The 14,006-nt window shown below is 41.4% G+C and overlaps 1 protein-coding gene across 4 annotated transcripts in view; it reads right to left on the minus strand.

Annotated features, from left to right (window-relative positions):
• Window positions 1-1,141: 1,141 nt before the first annotated feature.
• ZNF610 (zinc finger protein 610) overlaps window positions 1,142-14,006 on the minus strand; it is a 34,336-nt gene continuing 21,471 nt past the window's right edge. For all 4 annotated transcript variants that reach the window (XM_055238974.2, XM_055238973.2, XM_063615647.1 and 1 more), the window contains one exon: window positions 1,142-3,687. In XM_055238974.2, the coding sequence (XP_055094949.1) occupies window positions 2,624-3,687 (1,064 nt within the window). In that variant the 3' untranslated portion in view covers window positions 1,142-2,623. The remainder of the gene's footprint in view (window positions 3,688-14,006) is intronic.

A 14,006-nucleotide genomic window follows, 5' to 3' on the forward strand; every position in this document is an offset into this window, starting at 1 on the left:
CAAAATTTTGCCTCCAAATAGCACCCTCATTTATTTGTCCCCTAAAGTTTTCACCAGAGCAAAACAGAGAAGAAATGTATTAAACATAGAATTTGGAAGCAACGTAGGAAAAAAAATGTAAAAAAACATATACATACAAAAATATAATTTTATTACAATTGAAAATGAACCATGAAATATATTGCATAATACCAGAATCAGAAAATGACATATCCATAGCTTTTGGGAAAATGCTCTTGTAGTGAAATTATATTTATCGTATAATAAATATAGATTACAAAATTGTCACTTATTGTGTAAGACATTACAAAATTATGTCATATTTATTGTATAATTAGATATGAAATTATGTTGTCATATTTATTATAAACACTTCCACACAATAATTTTCATTGAACTACTGTAAAAAAAAAACAGAAACAAAAACCTTAGGCAATTTTACTAAACTATATTTCACAAGCATTTTCAACAATCATATTATGTATGCAATGAGACCTATATCTGTATCCATAAAGGGAATATAATAAGATATTACCATGAAGAAAATTGGGGGTCTTTCCTAACCAAGATGGCAGGAGTTTCCAGAGGAAGCATTCAGTGTTGTACTAGAGTTGACTGCATTTTGTGATGTCTGAACACTAACGCCTTTTACACCTCTGCACTCCCTCTTCCTATTCTGCCCATCCGGTCAACTGATAATAAAGCCTCAGTGCTCACTCCTTTGGAACCAACTGGAAGTTCAAACCAGAAGTGGGTACCCCCGGCCCAGCCCTACCCTTTAGCTGTCATGACACCCCAAGCCAGTCACCTATCCCAGTTCTCTGAAGCCACTTTTGGACCAGCTGGAAAAGAATACCTGCTTTCCCCCACAAAGCCCCATTATATAATAAACACTCTCAAACCATATCAGTGTATGGGATCATCATTCTCAAGATCCAAGCCAAACCTTAGGGGAACTTCAAACAAGTTCCAGAAGACTGGTCAAATATTCAAATTAGCAAAAGAGTCGTGAGGGTGACTATATGAAGTTTCTAGTTAATGTACCAAAACAAAATGCCCTTTCTGTGTGCTTCGACTTAAAAGAAAATGGATGAACATTAATATTTTCAAATGATGTCACTGCACACTAGTAGTAAAGAAATTGTGTTATAGTTTTTTTTTTTTTTTTTTTTGAGACGGAGCCTCGCTGTGTCACCAGGCTGGAGAGCAGTGGTGCGATCTCAGCTCACTGCAACCTCTGCCTCCCCGGTTCAAGCGATTCTCCTGCCTCAGCCTCCCGAGTAGCTGGGATTACAGGTGCCCACCACCATGCCCAGCTAATTTTTTTTTTTGTATTTTTAGTAGAGACAGGGCTTCACCATGTTGGCCAGGAAGGTCTCGATCTCCTGACCTCGTGATCCGCCCACCTCAGCCTTCCAAAGTGCTGAGATTATAGGCGTGAGCCACCACGCCCAGCTACATTTTTACACTCAACCAATACTTTATTTCCTAATTATTTGTCATATTACTATATATTTTTGCTGCATGAAAATGAAGGTGCTCACCATAGGTCTTACTTGGCACACAAGAAAGAGGCATGTAGAAACATAATACAGGGCATACTCATTAACAGTGATGCACATTTGAGGGTGTACAAGGCTGAAATTGCACTGCTATTCACAAAGTGATTTTGACTTTACCCACATAAGCATGCTACGCCAGAGTACAGAGAGACAAATTCATGTACTAAGTGTAATTACTCAAAATCATACTTACCTAAGTATATGCACCCAAAAGCGTATGTTGTTTTATGTCACACACACACACACACACACACACACACACACACACACACACACACACACAGTTCTGGCTGCTTCAACCTTAAAATCCTAATGGGACATTATTCTCTACTATAAAGTATCCTCCTGAGGTAAGATTAAACAATGTTGGTAGAAAGGATGTGATTCATTCACACTAAGAAAAGTTTAAACTAGGCCGGGCGCTGTGGCTCACACCTATAATCCCAGCACTTTGGGAGGCCAAGGCCAGTGGATCACTTGAGGTCAGGAGTTTGAGACCAGCCTGGCCAACATGGGGAAAACCCATCTCGACTAAAAATACAAAAATTAGCCGGGCAGTAGTGGCGCATGCCTGTAATCCCAGCTACTCAGGAGGTTGAGGCAGGAGAATCGCTTGAACCCGGGAGATGGAGGTTGCAGTGAGCCAAGATCGTGCCACTACACTCCAGCCTGGGTGATAGAGCGAGACTTGGTCTCAAAAAAAAAAGAAAAAAGAAAAAAAACTTCATTACTTAAAACATGAGAAGTATGTACATTCTAAATCGAAGAGTTACACATTATAGGGCCAGCAGTTAAATGTGAATCCTACTCAAGAATATGCTATACTGGTAGTCTTCATTAAATGCTCTATTCTGATATAACTGTTCTCTCTTTATAGATTATTTATATATGTTATTAACTTTACGTTTATAGGGTTTCCTTTCAGTGTGAATCATGAGATGAGTGATGAGGCTTGAATGCAAACTAAATTCTTTGCCACATTCATGATATTTGTAAGGTTTTTCTCCTGGGTCCTCCAATGCTGTGCTAGGTGTGAATTGTAACTAAAGACTTTGCCACATTCATTGCATCTGTAAGGTATGCAGTGAATTCTCTCCAGCATGAATTTTCCGATGTCGTGAAAGGTGTGGATTTTGATTGAAGACCTTGCCACACGCATTACACTTGTAAGGTCTCTCTCCAGTATGAATTCTCTGATGGTTGGTTAGGTATAATTTGCGCCCAAAGACTTTGTCACATTCATTACATTTGTAAGGTTTCTCTCCAGTATGGATTAGAAGATGGGCCATAAGGCCCGGACGCTTGCGAAATGCTCTTCCACATTCGTTACATTTGTAGGGCTTCTCTGTACTATGAATTATTTGATGCCGTGCAAGGTATGAAAGCAGACTAAAGACCTTGCCACATTCCTTACATTTGTAAGGTTTTTCCGCCGTGTGACTTCTCTGATGATTGGTTAGAGAAAATTTGTGCCTGAAGTTCTTGCCACACTCATTACATTTGTAAGGTTTCTCTCCAGTGTGGATTACAAGATGGGTGGTTAGTCCTGAACACTCTCTAAATGCTTTGCCACATTCGTTACATTTGTGAGGCTTCTCTCCTGTATGAATTCTTTGATGTCGTGCAAGGTTTGAATTGCGATTAAACACCTTGTCACATTCACTACATTTGTAAGGCTTCTGTCCAGTATGAATTCTCCAATGTTCTACCAGGTGTGAATTGCGACTGAAGACCTTGCCACATTCAGTACACTTGTAAGGTTTCTCTGCAGTATGGATTGCTTGATGGTTAGTAAGGCTTGTAGGGACTCTAAAAACTTCACCATCTTCACTACGTTCATAAGATTTTCCTCTAATGTATGCTTTCTCTTCTCGTGGGAGTAATGGGAAATCAATAAGATCATTTCTATATTTATTACAAATGTGTGTTGTGAAACTAGAAGAAATTTTTTGAAGTGGTGAAACTGAGGAACGATGGTTTGTAAACTTTTCAACTTGATTACTTCTGTAAATTTTCCTTCCGGCTTGAAACGGCTGCAATTCAGACAGATGTGACTCAAGGGTTAATCCAAGTTGATTTTTAATAGGCTTGTTTTCTGCATTGCTTCCCAATATACAGCTCCTCCCTAGAAAGGAAGAAAGAGTAGAACATGAACCCATGATTCTGGCATGTTTACAGTCTGGTGGAGGGACTAGAATCAGCCTCACCCAACTCAGACACCGGAAGAAGTATCGGCATACTTTGTATGTCACATTGTGAGAGCTGAAAACACAAGGGGGTGACGTGATGCACTGGAGCAGTGGGGAATCTGCAGGACTCGGGAGAATTATGGGTGACTTTGAGAAAGATTAAGGGCAGAAAAATGGAACAGAAACAAAGCTTCTCAGAAAAAGCAGGGATGAGCCTCTTAGAGAAAATAAGACATTTAAGAGCAGTTGTATAGATGTTAGTAATAGTATAATATACGTATAAAGCTAGGAAAGACACATCCCCAGGAGTGAGGTGTTCCCACACCCTTTACAACAGGGTAATTGAGAAAGGTCTCCCTGTCGCAATTCTTTTTTTTTTGAGACGGAGTCTCTCTCTGTTGCCCCAGGCTGGAGTGCAGTGGTGCCACCTCAGCTCACTGCAACCTCTGCAAGCAATTCCCCTGCATCAGCCTACCAAGTAGCTGGAACTACAGGCGCACGCCACCACGTTCATCTAATTTTTTTGTATTTTTAGTAGAGACGGGGTTTCACCATGTTGGCCAGACTGGTCTCAAACTCCCAACCTCAGGCAATCTGCCTGCCTTGGTCTCCCAAAGCGCTGGGATTACAGGCGTGAGCCACCGCACCCGGCCCACAATTCTTATATAAAAGAACTGAAAGAAGTAGTTTAGTTTTACCAAATCTAAAATAAGAGGTACAAGGCCTACAAAAGGATAGGGAAATATGGCTAAAAGGACCAAATAATAATAAATAAATGTATAAATCTTCAGAAGCCAATCTTGTGAATTACTTGAAAAATACTTAAAGCAAATGCTTTAAGATGTTTAATGATAGGCTGGGCATGGTGGTTCACGCCTGTAATCCCAGCAGTTTGGGAGGCCAAGGTGGGTGGATTGCCTGAGCTCAGGAGTTCAAGACCAGGCTGGGCAACATGGTGAAACCCCATCTCTACTAAAGTACAAAAAATGAGCCAGGTGTGGTGGCATGTGCCTGTAGTCTCAGCTACTCAGGAGGCTGAAGCAGGAGAATTGCTTGAACCCGGGAGGTGGAGGTTGCAGTGAGCCGAGATCGTGCCACTGCACTCCAGCCTGGGTGACAGAGTGAGACTCCTTCTCCAAAAAAGAAAAAAAAAAAAGGGATGTTTAATGAGGCAGGGTGTGGTGGTTCATGCCTGTAATCCCACTACTTTGGGAGGCTGGGGTGGGAGGACTGTGTGAGCACAGGAGTTCAAGAACAGCCTGGGTGACAGAGCACTGGGTGACAGAGCAAGACCTCATCTCTACTAAAAGTCAAAAAATTTAGCTGGGCATTGTGGCATGGGCCTGTAGTCCCAGCTGCTAGGGAGGCTGAGGTGGGAGAAACCCTTGAGCCCCGGAGGTTGAGGCTGCAGTGAGCCATGATCATGCCACTGCACTCCAGCCTGAGCAACACAGTGTGACCCTGTCTCCAAAAAAAAAAATGCTTCATGAGCTAAAAGATAACAGACAACTAAGTGAAATCAGGAAAACAACACATAAAAATAAGGAAAATATCAATCAAAGGAGAAACTTTTTTTTTTTTTGAGACGGAGTCTCACTGTCATGAGGCTGGAGTGCAGTGGCACAATCTCAGCTCACTGCAACCTCCACGTCCTGGGTTCAAGTGATTCTCCTGCCTCAGCCTCCTGAGTAGCTGGGATTACAGGTGTGCACCTCCACGCCCAGCTAATTTTTGTATTTTTAGTAGACACGGAGTTTCACCATGTTGGTCAGGCTGGTCTCGAACTCCTGACATTGTGATCCGCCTGCCTCAGCCTCCCAAAGTGCTGGGATTACAGGCATGAGCCACCATGCATGGTCTCAGAGAAACTATTTTTAAAAAAACAAACATTCTGGAGCTGAAATACAATGAAGTAAAAATTCACTAGCAGTTTCAACAGCAGACTAAATAAGACACAGAGATGAATGAGCAAATTAAAGATAGGACACTCGAAATATCAGCTGTAAAAAGCAGAAAGAAAAAAATGACAAAGAAAAGCAAACAAACCCCAACAGATTTTTGGGATGCTGTCAAGCAGAACCATATACAAACTATTGGAGGTTCATAAGACAGAGGATCAAAAATTGCAATTCAAGAAATAATGTCCAGGCCAGGCGCAGTGGATCATGCTTGTAATGCAGCACTTTAGGAGGTTGAGGCAGGCGGATCACCTGAGGCCAGGAGTTCGAGATCAGCCTGGCCAACATGGTGAAACCCTCTCTCTACTAAAAATTCAACAATTAGCCAGGCGTGGTGGCGCACGCCTGTAATTCCAGCTACTTGGGTGGCTGAGGCACAAGAATCACTTGAACCCTGGAGGCAGGGATTGCTGTGCACCGAGATCGTGCCACTACACTCCAGCCTGGGTGATCAAGCGAGACCCTGTCTTAAAAAAAGAAAGAAAAAGAAATAATGTCTAAAACATCCCAAATCTGAGGAAAGAACCAGATAAAGAAATTCAAGAAGCTTGGCCATTCTAACTAAAATTAACCACAGGACATTCATACAGAGACACATTACAAACAAATTATCAAAAGTCAAAGAGAAAGATACACCTGGACAGCAGGAACAAAAAAGAGACTTGTAATATATAAGAGAACTGTATGAGACTATGTGCGTTTTCCAGCAGAAAACTTGCAGGCTAGAAGGCAATAAGATGATGATACATTGAAAGTGCTTAAAGAAAAAAAAAATACGGCTGGGTGCAGTGGCTCATACCTGTAATCCTAGCACTTTGGGAGGCTGAGGTGGATTGATGACCTGAGGTCAGAAGTTCAAGACCAGCCTGGCCAACATGGTGAAACCTCGTCTCTGCTAAAAACACAAAAATTAGCTGGGCGCATGGCACATGCCTGTAATCCCAGCTACTTGGGAGGCTGAGGCAGGAGAATCGCTTGAATCTGGCATGGGGGAAGGCAGGGTGCGGAGGTTGCAGTGAGCCAAGATCGTGCCACTGCACTCTAGCCTAGGCGACAGAGCAAGACTCCTTCTCAAACAAACAAACAAACAAACAAAAAACCAAGAATACTATATTCAGCAAAACTTGCTTGCAAAAATAAAGGAGAAATTTAGACGTTCCTGAATAAAGAAGAGCTGAGGAAGATAATTAGTACTTTGGAACTGTCTGACAAGAAATGCTAAAGGGAATCCTTCAAAAGCAAACAGTACTTCTAACCCAAATGAAAATATAAAGTTCTCCATTAAAGGTCAATAAATGATCAAATATGGAAACACAGTATCCTGAGAGTGACACTGTATGAGAAAAAAATTAAAAAAGAAAACAAACAAAAAAATCATGTATTATTGTACTTTTCATTTGTAATTTGGCTTTTCTTTCCTAGCATTTCAAAGGCAAAATTATTCAAAAAGCCCTAAAATGTGTTAATGGGAATATAACATATATAGAAGGAATTTCTGGCACAGTAACAAATAGCACAGCTATAATGTAATGCTTTCGGTACATAATCAAGGTTAAGTTGTTAACATTTTAAAATACTGTTTTATTGTTACAATGTTTTATGTAACTTCAATCTTAACCACAAAAGGAAAATCTACAAACATACACCAGAGGAGATGAGAAGGGGATCAAAGCATGTCACGATTAAAAAACCAACAAAATACAAAAGCAGGCAGTAAGGGAAAAGTGAAAGACAAAAAAATCTACAAGATGTTACAAAATCTACAGATAATATGTGACAAGATGGCAATATTAAGGCCTTCTCTATGAGTATGTGAAATCCAAATGATTTCCCATCGGAATCAGAACAAAACAAGATCCAGCTAAATCCTATCCACAACAGACTCCCTTTAACTCTTAAGACATACGCTGGCTGAAACTGAAAGGATAGAAAAGGATATTCCATGCAAATAGTAACCAGCAGAGCGCAGAGGTGTCTATATTAAAATCAAAGAGAACAGACGTTTACTCAATAACCATTATAAGAAAGAAAAGTTATTATAAAATGATGAAGGGTTCAATTCAGCAAGAAGATATAACAACTTAAATATATAGGCACCAAATGTCACAGCCCCTAAGCATAGGATGGAAACATTCACAAAATTCAACGGAGAAACAGATAGCTCCACAATATAGTCGTAGACTTCAATACTTCATTTTCAAAAATGGATAGAACCAGGTGACCAGGCAGGGTGGCTCACACCTGTAATCTCAGCACTTTGAGAGGCTGAGGCAGGAGGATCACTTGAGGCCAGGAGTTCGAGACCAGCCTGGCCAACATGGCAAAACCCCATCTCTACTAAAACTACAAAAATTAGCTGGATGTGGTGGTGCATTCTAGTAATCCTAGCTACTTGGGTGGCTGAGGCATAAGAATCACTTGAACCTGGGAGGTGGAGGCTGCAGTAAGCTGAGATCACTCCATTGTCTTCCAGCCTGGGTAGGCAACAGGGTGAGACTATGTCTCAAAAAATTTTAAAAAAAGGATAGAACCAAAGAGAAGGGGGTTCTGTCTCTCGGCTTTGGAGCCCCCCTCACTCTGTCTCTGTACAGGGGAGCTTCTTTCTTTCTTCCCCCTTCTTTCTTGCCTATTAAACTCCCTGCTCCTTAAAACTAAAAAATAAAAATAAATAAATACATACATACATACATACATAAAAATCAAAGAGAAGCAGAATAAAACAGAGGACTCAAACATCACTATAGCCTTATTAGATATGACAGACGTATACAGAACACATCACCTAAACACAGCAGAATACAAATTTTTCGGAAGTGCCCATGGAACAATTTCCAGGATGGACCTCATGTTATGACATAAAACAAATTTTTAAACATTTAGAAGTCTATAAATTACTGATTCCCATTATAATGTAATAAAACAAAATTAACAGAAAAAAATGTAAAACCCACAAATATGTCCAAATTAAACAACACACCTAAAAAACCAATAGGTCAAAAAAGAAACCACAAACTGATTTTTAAAATATCTTGATAGAAAAGGAAAGGAAAACAGAACACATCAGAACTTATAAAATGCAACAAAAATGTGTGCTTACATTAAAAATAAACAAATGGCCGGGCACGATGGCTCACATCTGTAATCCCGGCACTTGGGAGTTTGAGGCAGGAGGAGTCCTTGAAGCCAGGAGTTGCAGACCAGCACAGGCAACAATACAAGACACCATCTCTACAAAATTTATTTATTTATTTTTGAGATGGAGTGTTGCTCTGTTGCCAGGCTGGAGTGCAGTGGTGCGATCTCGGCTCACTGCAACCTCCGCCTCCCGGGTTCAACTGATTCTCCTGCCTCAGCCTCCCCAGTAGCTGGGACTACAGACGTGTGCCACCATGCCCAGCTAATTTTTGTATTTTTAGTAGAGACGGGGTTTTACCATGTTGGCCAGACTGGTCTTGAACTCCTGACCTCAGGTGATCCACCTGCCTCGGCCTCCCAAAGTGCTGGGATTACAGGTATAATCCCACAGTGTGATCCCCACAGGTGTGAGCCACAGTGCTGGCTTATTTATTTTTTAGTTAGCAAGGCACAGTGCCATGCACCTGTAGTCCTAGCTACTCAGGAGGCTGAGGTAAGAGAATTACTTTAGCCTAGGAGTTTGTGGTCGAAGTGAGCTATGATTGCACCACTGCACTCCAATGTGGGAGACAGACTGAGACCCCATCACTAAAATAAATAAATAAAGTTACATGTAAACAATCTAACTTTATACCTCAATGAAGTATGACAAAAAAAACAAACTAAATACAAAGGTAGCAGAAATAAAAAATTAAGATTAGAAAACAAAGAAAACAGAATAGAGAAACACTAAAGTCATGAAACTGCAAGCTCATACTTTGAATGATAAGAAAATTGACAGTTGGGTGTGGTGTTTCATGCCTGTAATCCTAGCACTTCGGGAGGGCAAGGCAGGAGGATCACTTGAGCTCAGGAGTTTGAGATCAGCCTGAGCAACACAGTGAGACCTCTGTCTCCTTTGAAAAAAAATTTTTTTAATTAAAATAAATTTTAAAAAGATTGACAAACCCTTAGCTAGATAAACAACAAAACAAAAATGAAGCGTAAGCCTCAAATAAGTAAACTTAGAAATGAATAGAGGACATTAGAAATAAAACTGAATTTTAGAAAATGAGATTGTGGCTGGGCACAGTGGCTCACGCCTGTAATCCCAGCACTTTAGGAGGCCAAGGTGGGTGGATCTCCTGAGGTCAGAAGTTCAAGAGCAGCCTGGCCATGGTGAAACCCCATCTCTACTAAAAATACAAAAAATTAACCAGGCCTGGTGGCCTGGTGTGTGCCTGTAATCCCAGCTACTCGGGAGGCTGAGGGAACTCGGGAGGCAGAGGTTGCAGTGAGCCAAGATCGCGCCAGTGCACTCCAGCCTGGGCAACAAGAGCGAGACTCTGTCTCGAAAAAAAAAAAAAGAGAAAATGAGATTGTACAACTGTGTCCCAACAATGGTGGATGAATTTCTAGATAGACACTGCTCACCAAGACTTACACATGAAGAAGCAGAAACACTAAGACGAGTAACAAATAAGGAGATTAGTTATCAAATAACTACTAACGAAAACAAGTAATGAACCAGATGACTTCACTGTAAAACTCTATCAAATACTGAAAAAGGATTTAACAGCAACACTGTTAAAAATTTTCCATGTGATGGACAAAACCCTCCCTCACTCATTCAACGAGGCTAGTGTTACCCTGACAGAAAAGGCACCCAAAGGCTCTAAGAAAACTACAGAGCAATATTCCTCATCAATCTAATGCAAATATCCACAACAAAATGTTAGCAAGCAAGTTCAGAGTATATTAAAATGGACCACACACTGTGATCATGTGAAAGTTACTCCTGGAATGCAAGGACGTTGCAACTTAGGAACATCAATCACCTGCAATACTCCACAAAAACAGAATAAAAACAAAAACCCACTTGATAGGCTCATTGGATGCAGAAAAAACATTTGAAAAACGTCAACAACTACTGATGATAGAAACACTCTACACATTAGGAATACGAGGAATCTACTTTACGTAACAGAAGCCTTATATAAAAAGCCAAAAGGTAACATCATATTCAGTGTTGAATAATGAAGGCTTGTCCTTCATAATTAGGAAAAAAGAAAAAAGAAAGCCCTGGCCAGGCGCGGTGGCTCACGCCTGTAATCCCAGCACTTTGGGAGGCCGAGGTGGGCGGATCACCTGAAGTCAAGAGTTCGAGACCAGCCTCAACATGGAGAAACCCCGTCTCTACTAAAAATAGAAAATTAGCTGGGCGTGGTGGTGCATGCCTGTAATCCCAGCTATTCAGGAGGCTGAGGTAGAAGAATTGCTTGAACCTGGGAGGCGGAGGTTGCGGTGAGCCGAGATCATGCCATTGCACTCCAGCCTGGGCAACAAGAGCGAAACTCCATCTCCAAAAAAAAAAGAAAAAAAAGAAAAAAGAAAGCCCATGTTGCATTATTTCTATTCAGAATATAGCTGTCCCTTGGTGTCCAGGGAAGACTGGTTCCAGGAACCCCTGTGTGGTGTTATGGTATACATATATATTTGCTTTTATCTGCAATTCCTGGCTCATAACTCCCACAGCCCTTGCTACAGTCTTCTGTTATAGTGTTGGGTATGGTAGGCCCCAGGGCCGAACTCAGGAAGCAGAACCTCTCCAACCTTTTCCTGCCCTATTCACCCGCCCCAAGGCAGGACTCTAATCTTCTCCCATCTTTCTGATTATAGGTCTTAAGACCTCCCCAGAGAGGGTCCTGCTTTATGTCTGGGGGAAAGAATGCTGACATAATAAGGTTTCCACAAAAATCCAAGCGGACTGCATTTAGAGAGCTTCCAGATGGCTGAACACATGGAGCTTCCTGGATGCTGGTCGCAGGGAGGGCATAGAAGCTCCACGCCCCTTCCCCCATACCTTGCCCTACAGGTCTCTTCATCTGTATCCTTTTCAGTAGCCTTTATAATAAACTGGCAAACATAAGTAAGTGTTCCTGTGAGTTCTGTGAGACACTCTAGAAAATTTATTGAGCCCAAAGAGGGGCGACAGAAACCACAACTGGAAGCTAGTTGGTCAGAAGTTCTGGAGGCCCAGACTTGTAACTGGTGGGAAAGGGGGAAGGTCTTTGACACTGAGCCCTCAACCTGTGGGATCTGACACTATCTCCAGGTATAGTGTCAAAACTGAACTGTAGGAAACCCAGCTCTTGTCCGTTGCTCGGTGTGTGGGAAAAACTCCTACACTGTCGGTCACGGAAGTCTTATTCTGTCTTGACTGATGGTCATGGTGGTGTGAGAGCAAAGGAGAAACATGGTTTGAGAGTTTTTCCTAAAACATTCTCAGATATCAAAATCTGTGGATGCCTAAGTTCCTCACTGCAGGCCTTCCATACCTGTGCTTTCTATATCTGCAGATTCGACCAACCATGGATTGAAAATACAGTCTGCTCTACGTATCCATGGGATCCACATGTGCAGATTCAATGACCTATGGATTTCTGATCTGCAATTTTGTGGAATCTGTAGATGCAAAACCTCCAAATATAGAGGGAATAAGCTTAGCAAGGACGGGAAGAATTTGTACACAGAAATCTACAAAAAATTGCTGAAAGAAATTAGAGAAGACATACACAAATGCAAAAACAGCCCTTGTTTATGGATTGTAAGTCTTAAGGTTAAGATGTCAATAGCCAAAGAGATCTACAGATTCAGTGAACTCTTTAGCAAAATCCCAATGAAGCTTTCTTCACAAATAAACTCATCCTAAAATTACTATGATATCACGCAAGTGCCTCAATAGCAAAACAAACTTCAAAGAAAGAAAGCTGGAGGTGTTACACTGCATGATTACAAAACTTATTACTATGCTACCTTCATCAAAACAGAACTGTACTGCCATGAAGGCAGACATATATGCCAATGGACTGGAACAGACAGGCCAGAAACAAACCCTCAAATATTTGGTCAAATGATGTTCAATAAGGCTGCCAAGACCATGTAATGAGAGAGGACAGTCTCTTTATCAAATAGCGCTGAGGAAACTGGATATCCACAAGAAGGGAATGAAGTAGAACTCTTATTATGCCGTATGCAAAAATTATCTGAAAGTCAATTCATGACCTAAAACTAAGACCTAAAACCATAAAACTCATAGGAAAATATCAGGTAGAAAGCTTCATAACGTTGGATTCAATAATGCTTCCCTGGATAGGACACTGATGACACAAGAAAGAAGGTAAAAATACATAAAATGCACTACCACAAGACCTACAAGTATTGTGGATGGAAGAAAACAATTACCAGAGTGAAAAGGAAACCTACCACATGTGAGAAAATATTTGCAAACCATACCTCTGATAAGATTTTCTATATCTAAAATACATGAAACTCCTACAAATCAGAAAACCAATAACCTGATTAAGAAATAGAAAAAGGAGGCCAGGCGTCGTGGCTCACGCCTATAATCCCAGCACTTTTGGAGGCCGAGGTGGGTGGATCATGAAGTCAGGAGATCGAGACCATCCTGGTGAACACGGTAAAACCTCATCTCTACTAAAAACACAAAAATTAGCTGGGCGTGGTGGCACATGCCTGTAGTCGCAGCTACTCAGGAGGCTGAGGCAGGAGAATCGCTTGAACCCGGGAGGCGGAGGTTGCAGTGAGCCGAGATCGCGCCACTGCACTCCAGCCCAGTGACTGAGTGGGACTCCATCTCAAAAAATAGAAAGAAAAAGAAACATTCTTTGTTCCTAAAAAAATATGGAAATGTCTTTATATGCTACAAAATGGATGAACCTGAAAGAAGCTCTGGTAAGTGAAATAAGCCAGTCATACAAAGACAAAAAGACAAATAACGAAGTTATATCATGTAACTTCATTATATAATAAAGCTTCCATAAAAACCCAAAAGGACTGGGTTCAGAGAGCTTCAGGACAGCTGAACACCCCGAGGCTGACAGGAAGGTGAGCAGGAACTCACACATATGCCAGGTGGGTGGCACAAGCCAACTCCAGGACACAGAAGCTCTTGTGCTGGGGACCCTTCCAGACCTGACCCTATGTTCTTTCCATCTGTTAATTTATCTTTCTCGATCTATTTGGAATAAGGTCTTGCTCTGTATCAGCCAGGCTGCAGTGCAGTGGCGTGATCATAGCTCACTGCAGCCTTAAACTCCTGGGCTCAAGCAGTCCTCTTGAGTAGCTGGGACTACAAGGTATGCACTACCATGCCTGGCTAA

This window comes from Symphalangus syndactylus, chromosome 13 (genome assembly GCF_028878055.3).
Source record: "Symphalangus syndactylus isolate Jambi chromosome 13, NHGRI_mSymSyn1-v2.1_pri, whole genome shotgun sequence".
NCBI lineage: Eukaryota > Metazoa > Chordata > Mammalia > Primates > Hylobatidae > Symphalangus > Symphalangus syndactylus.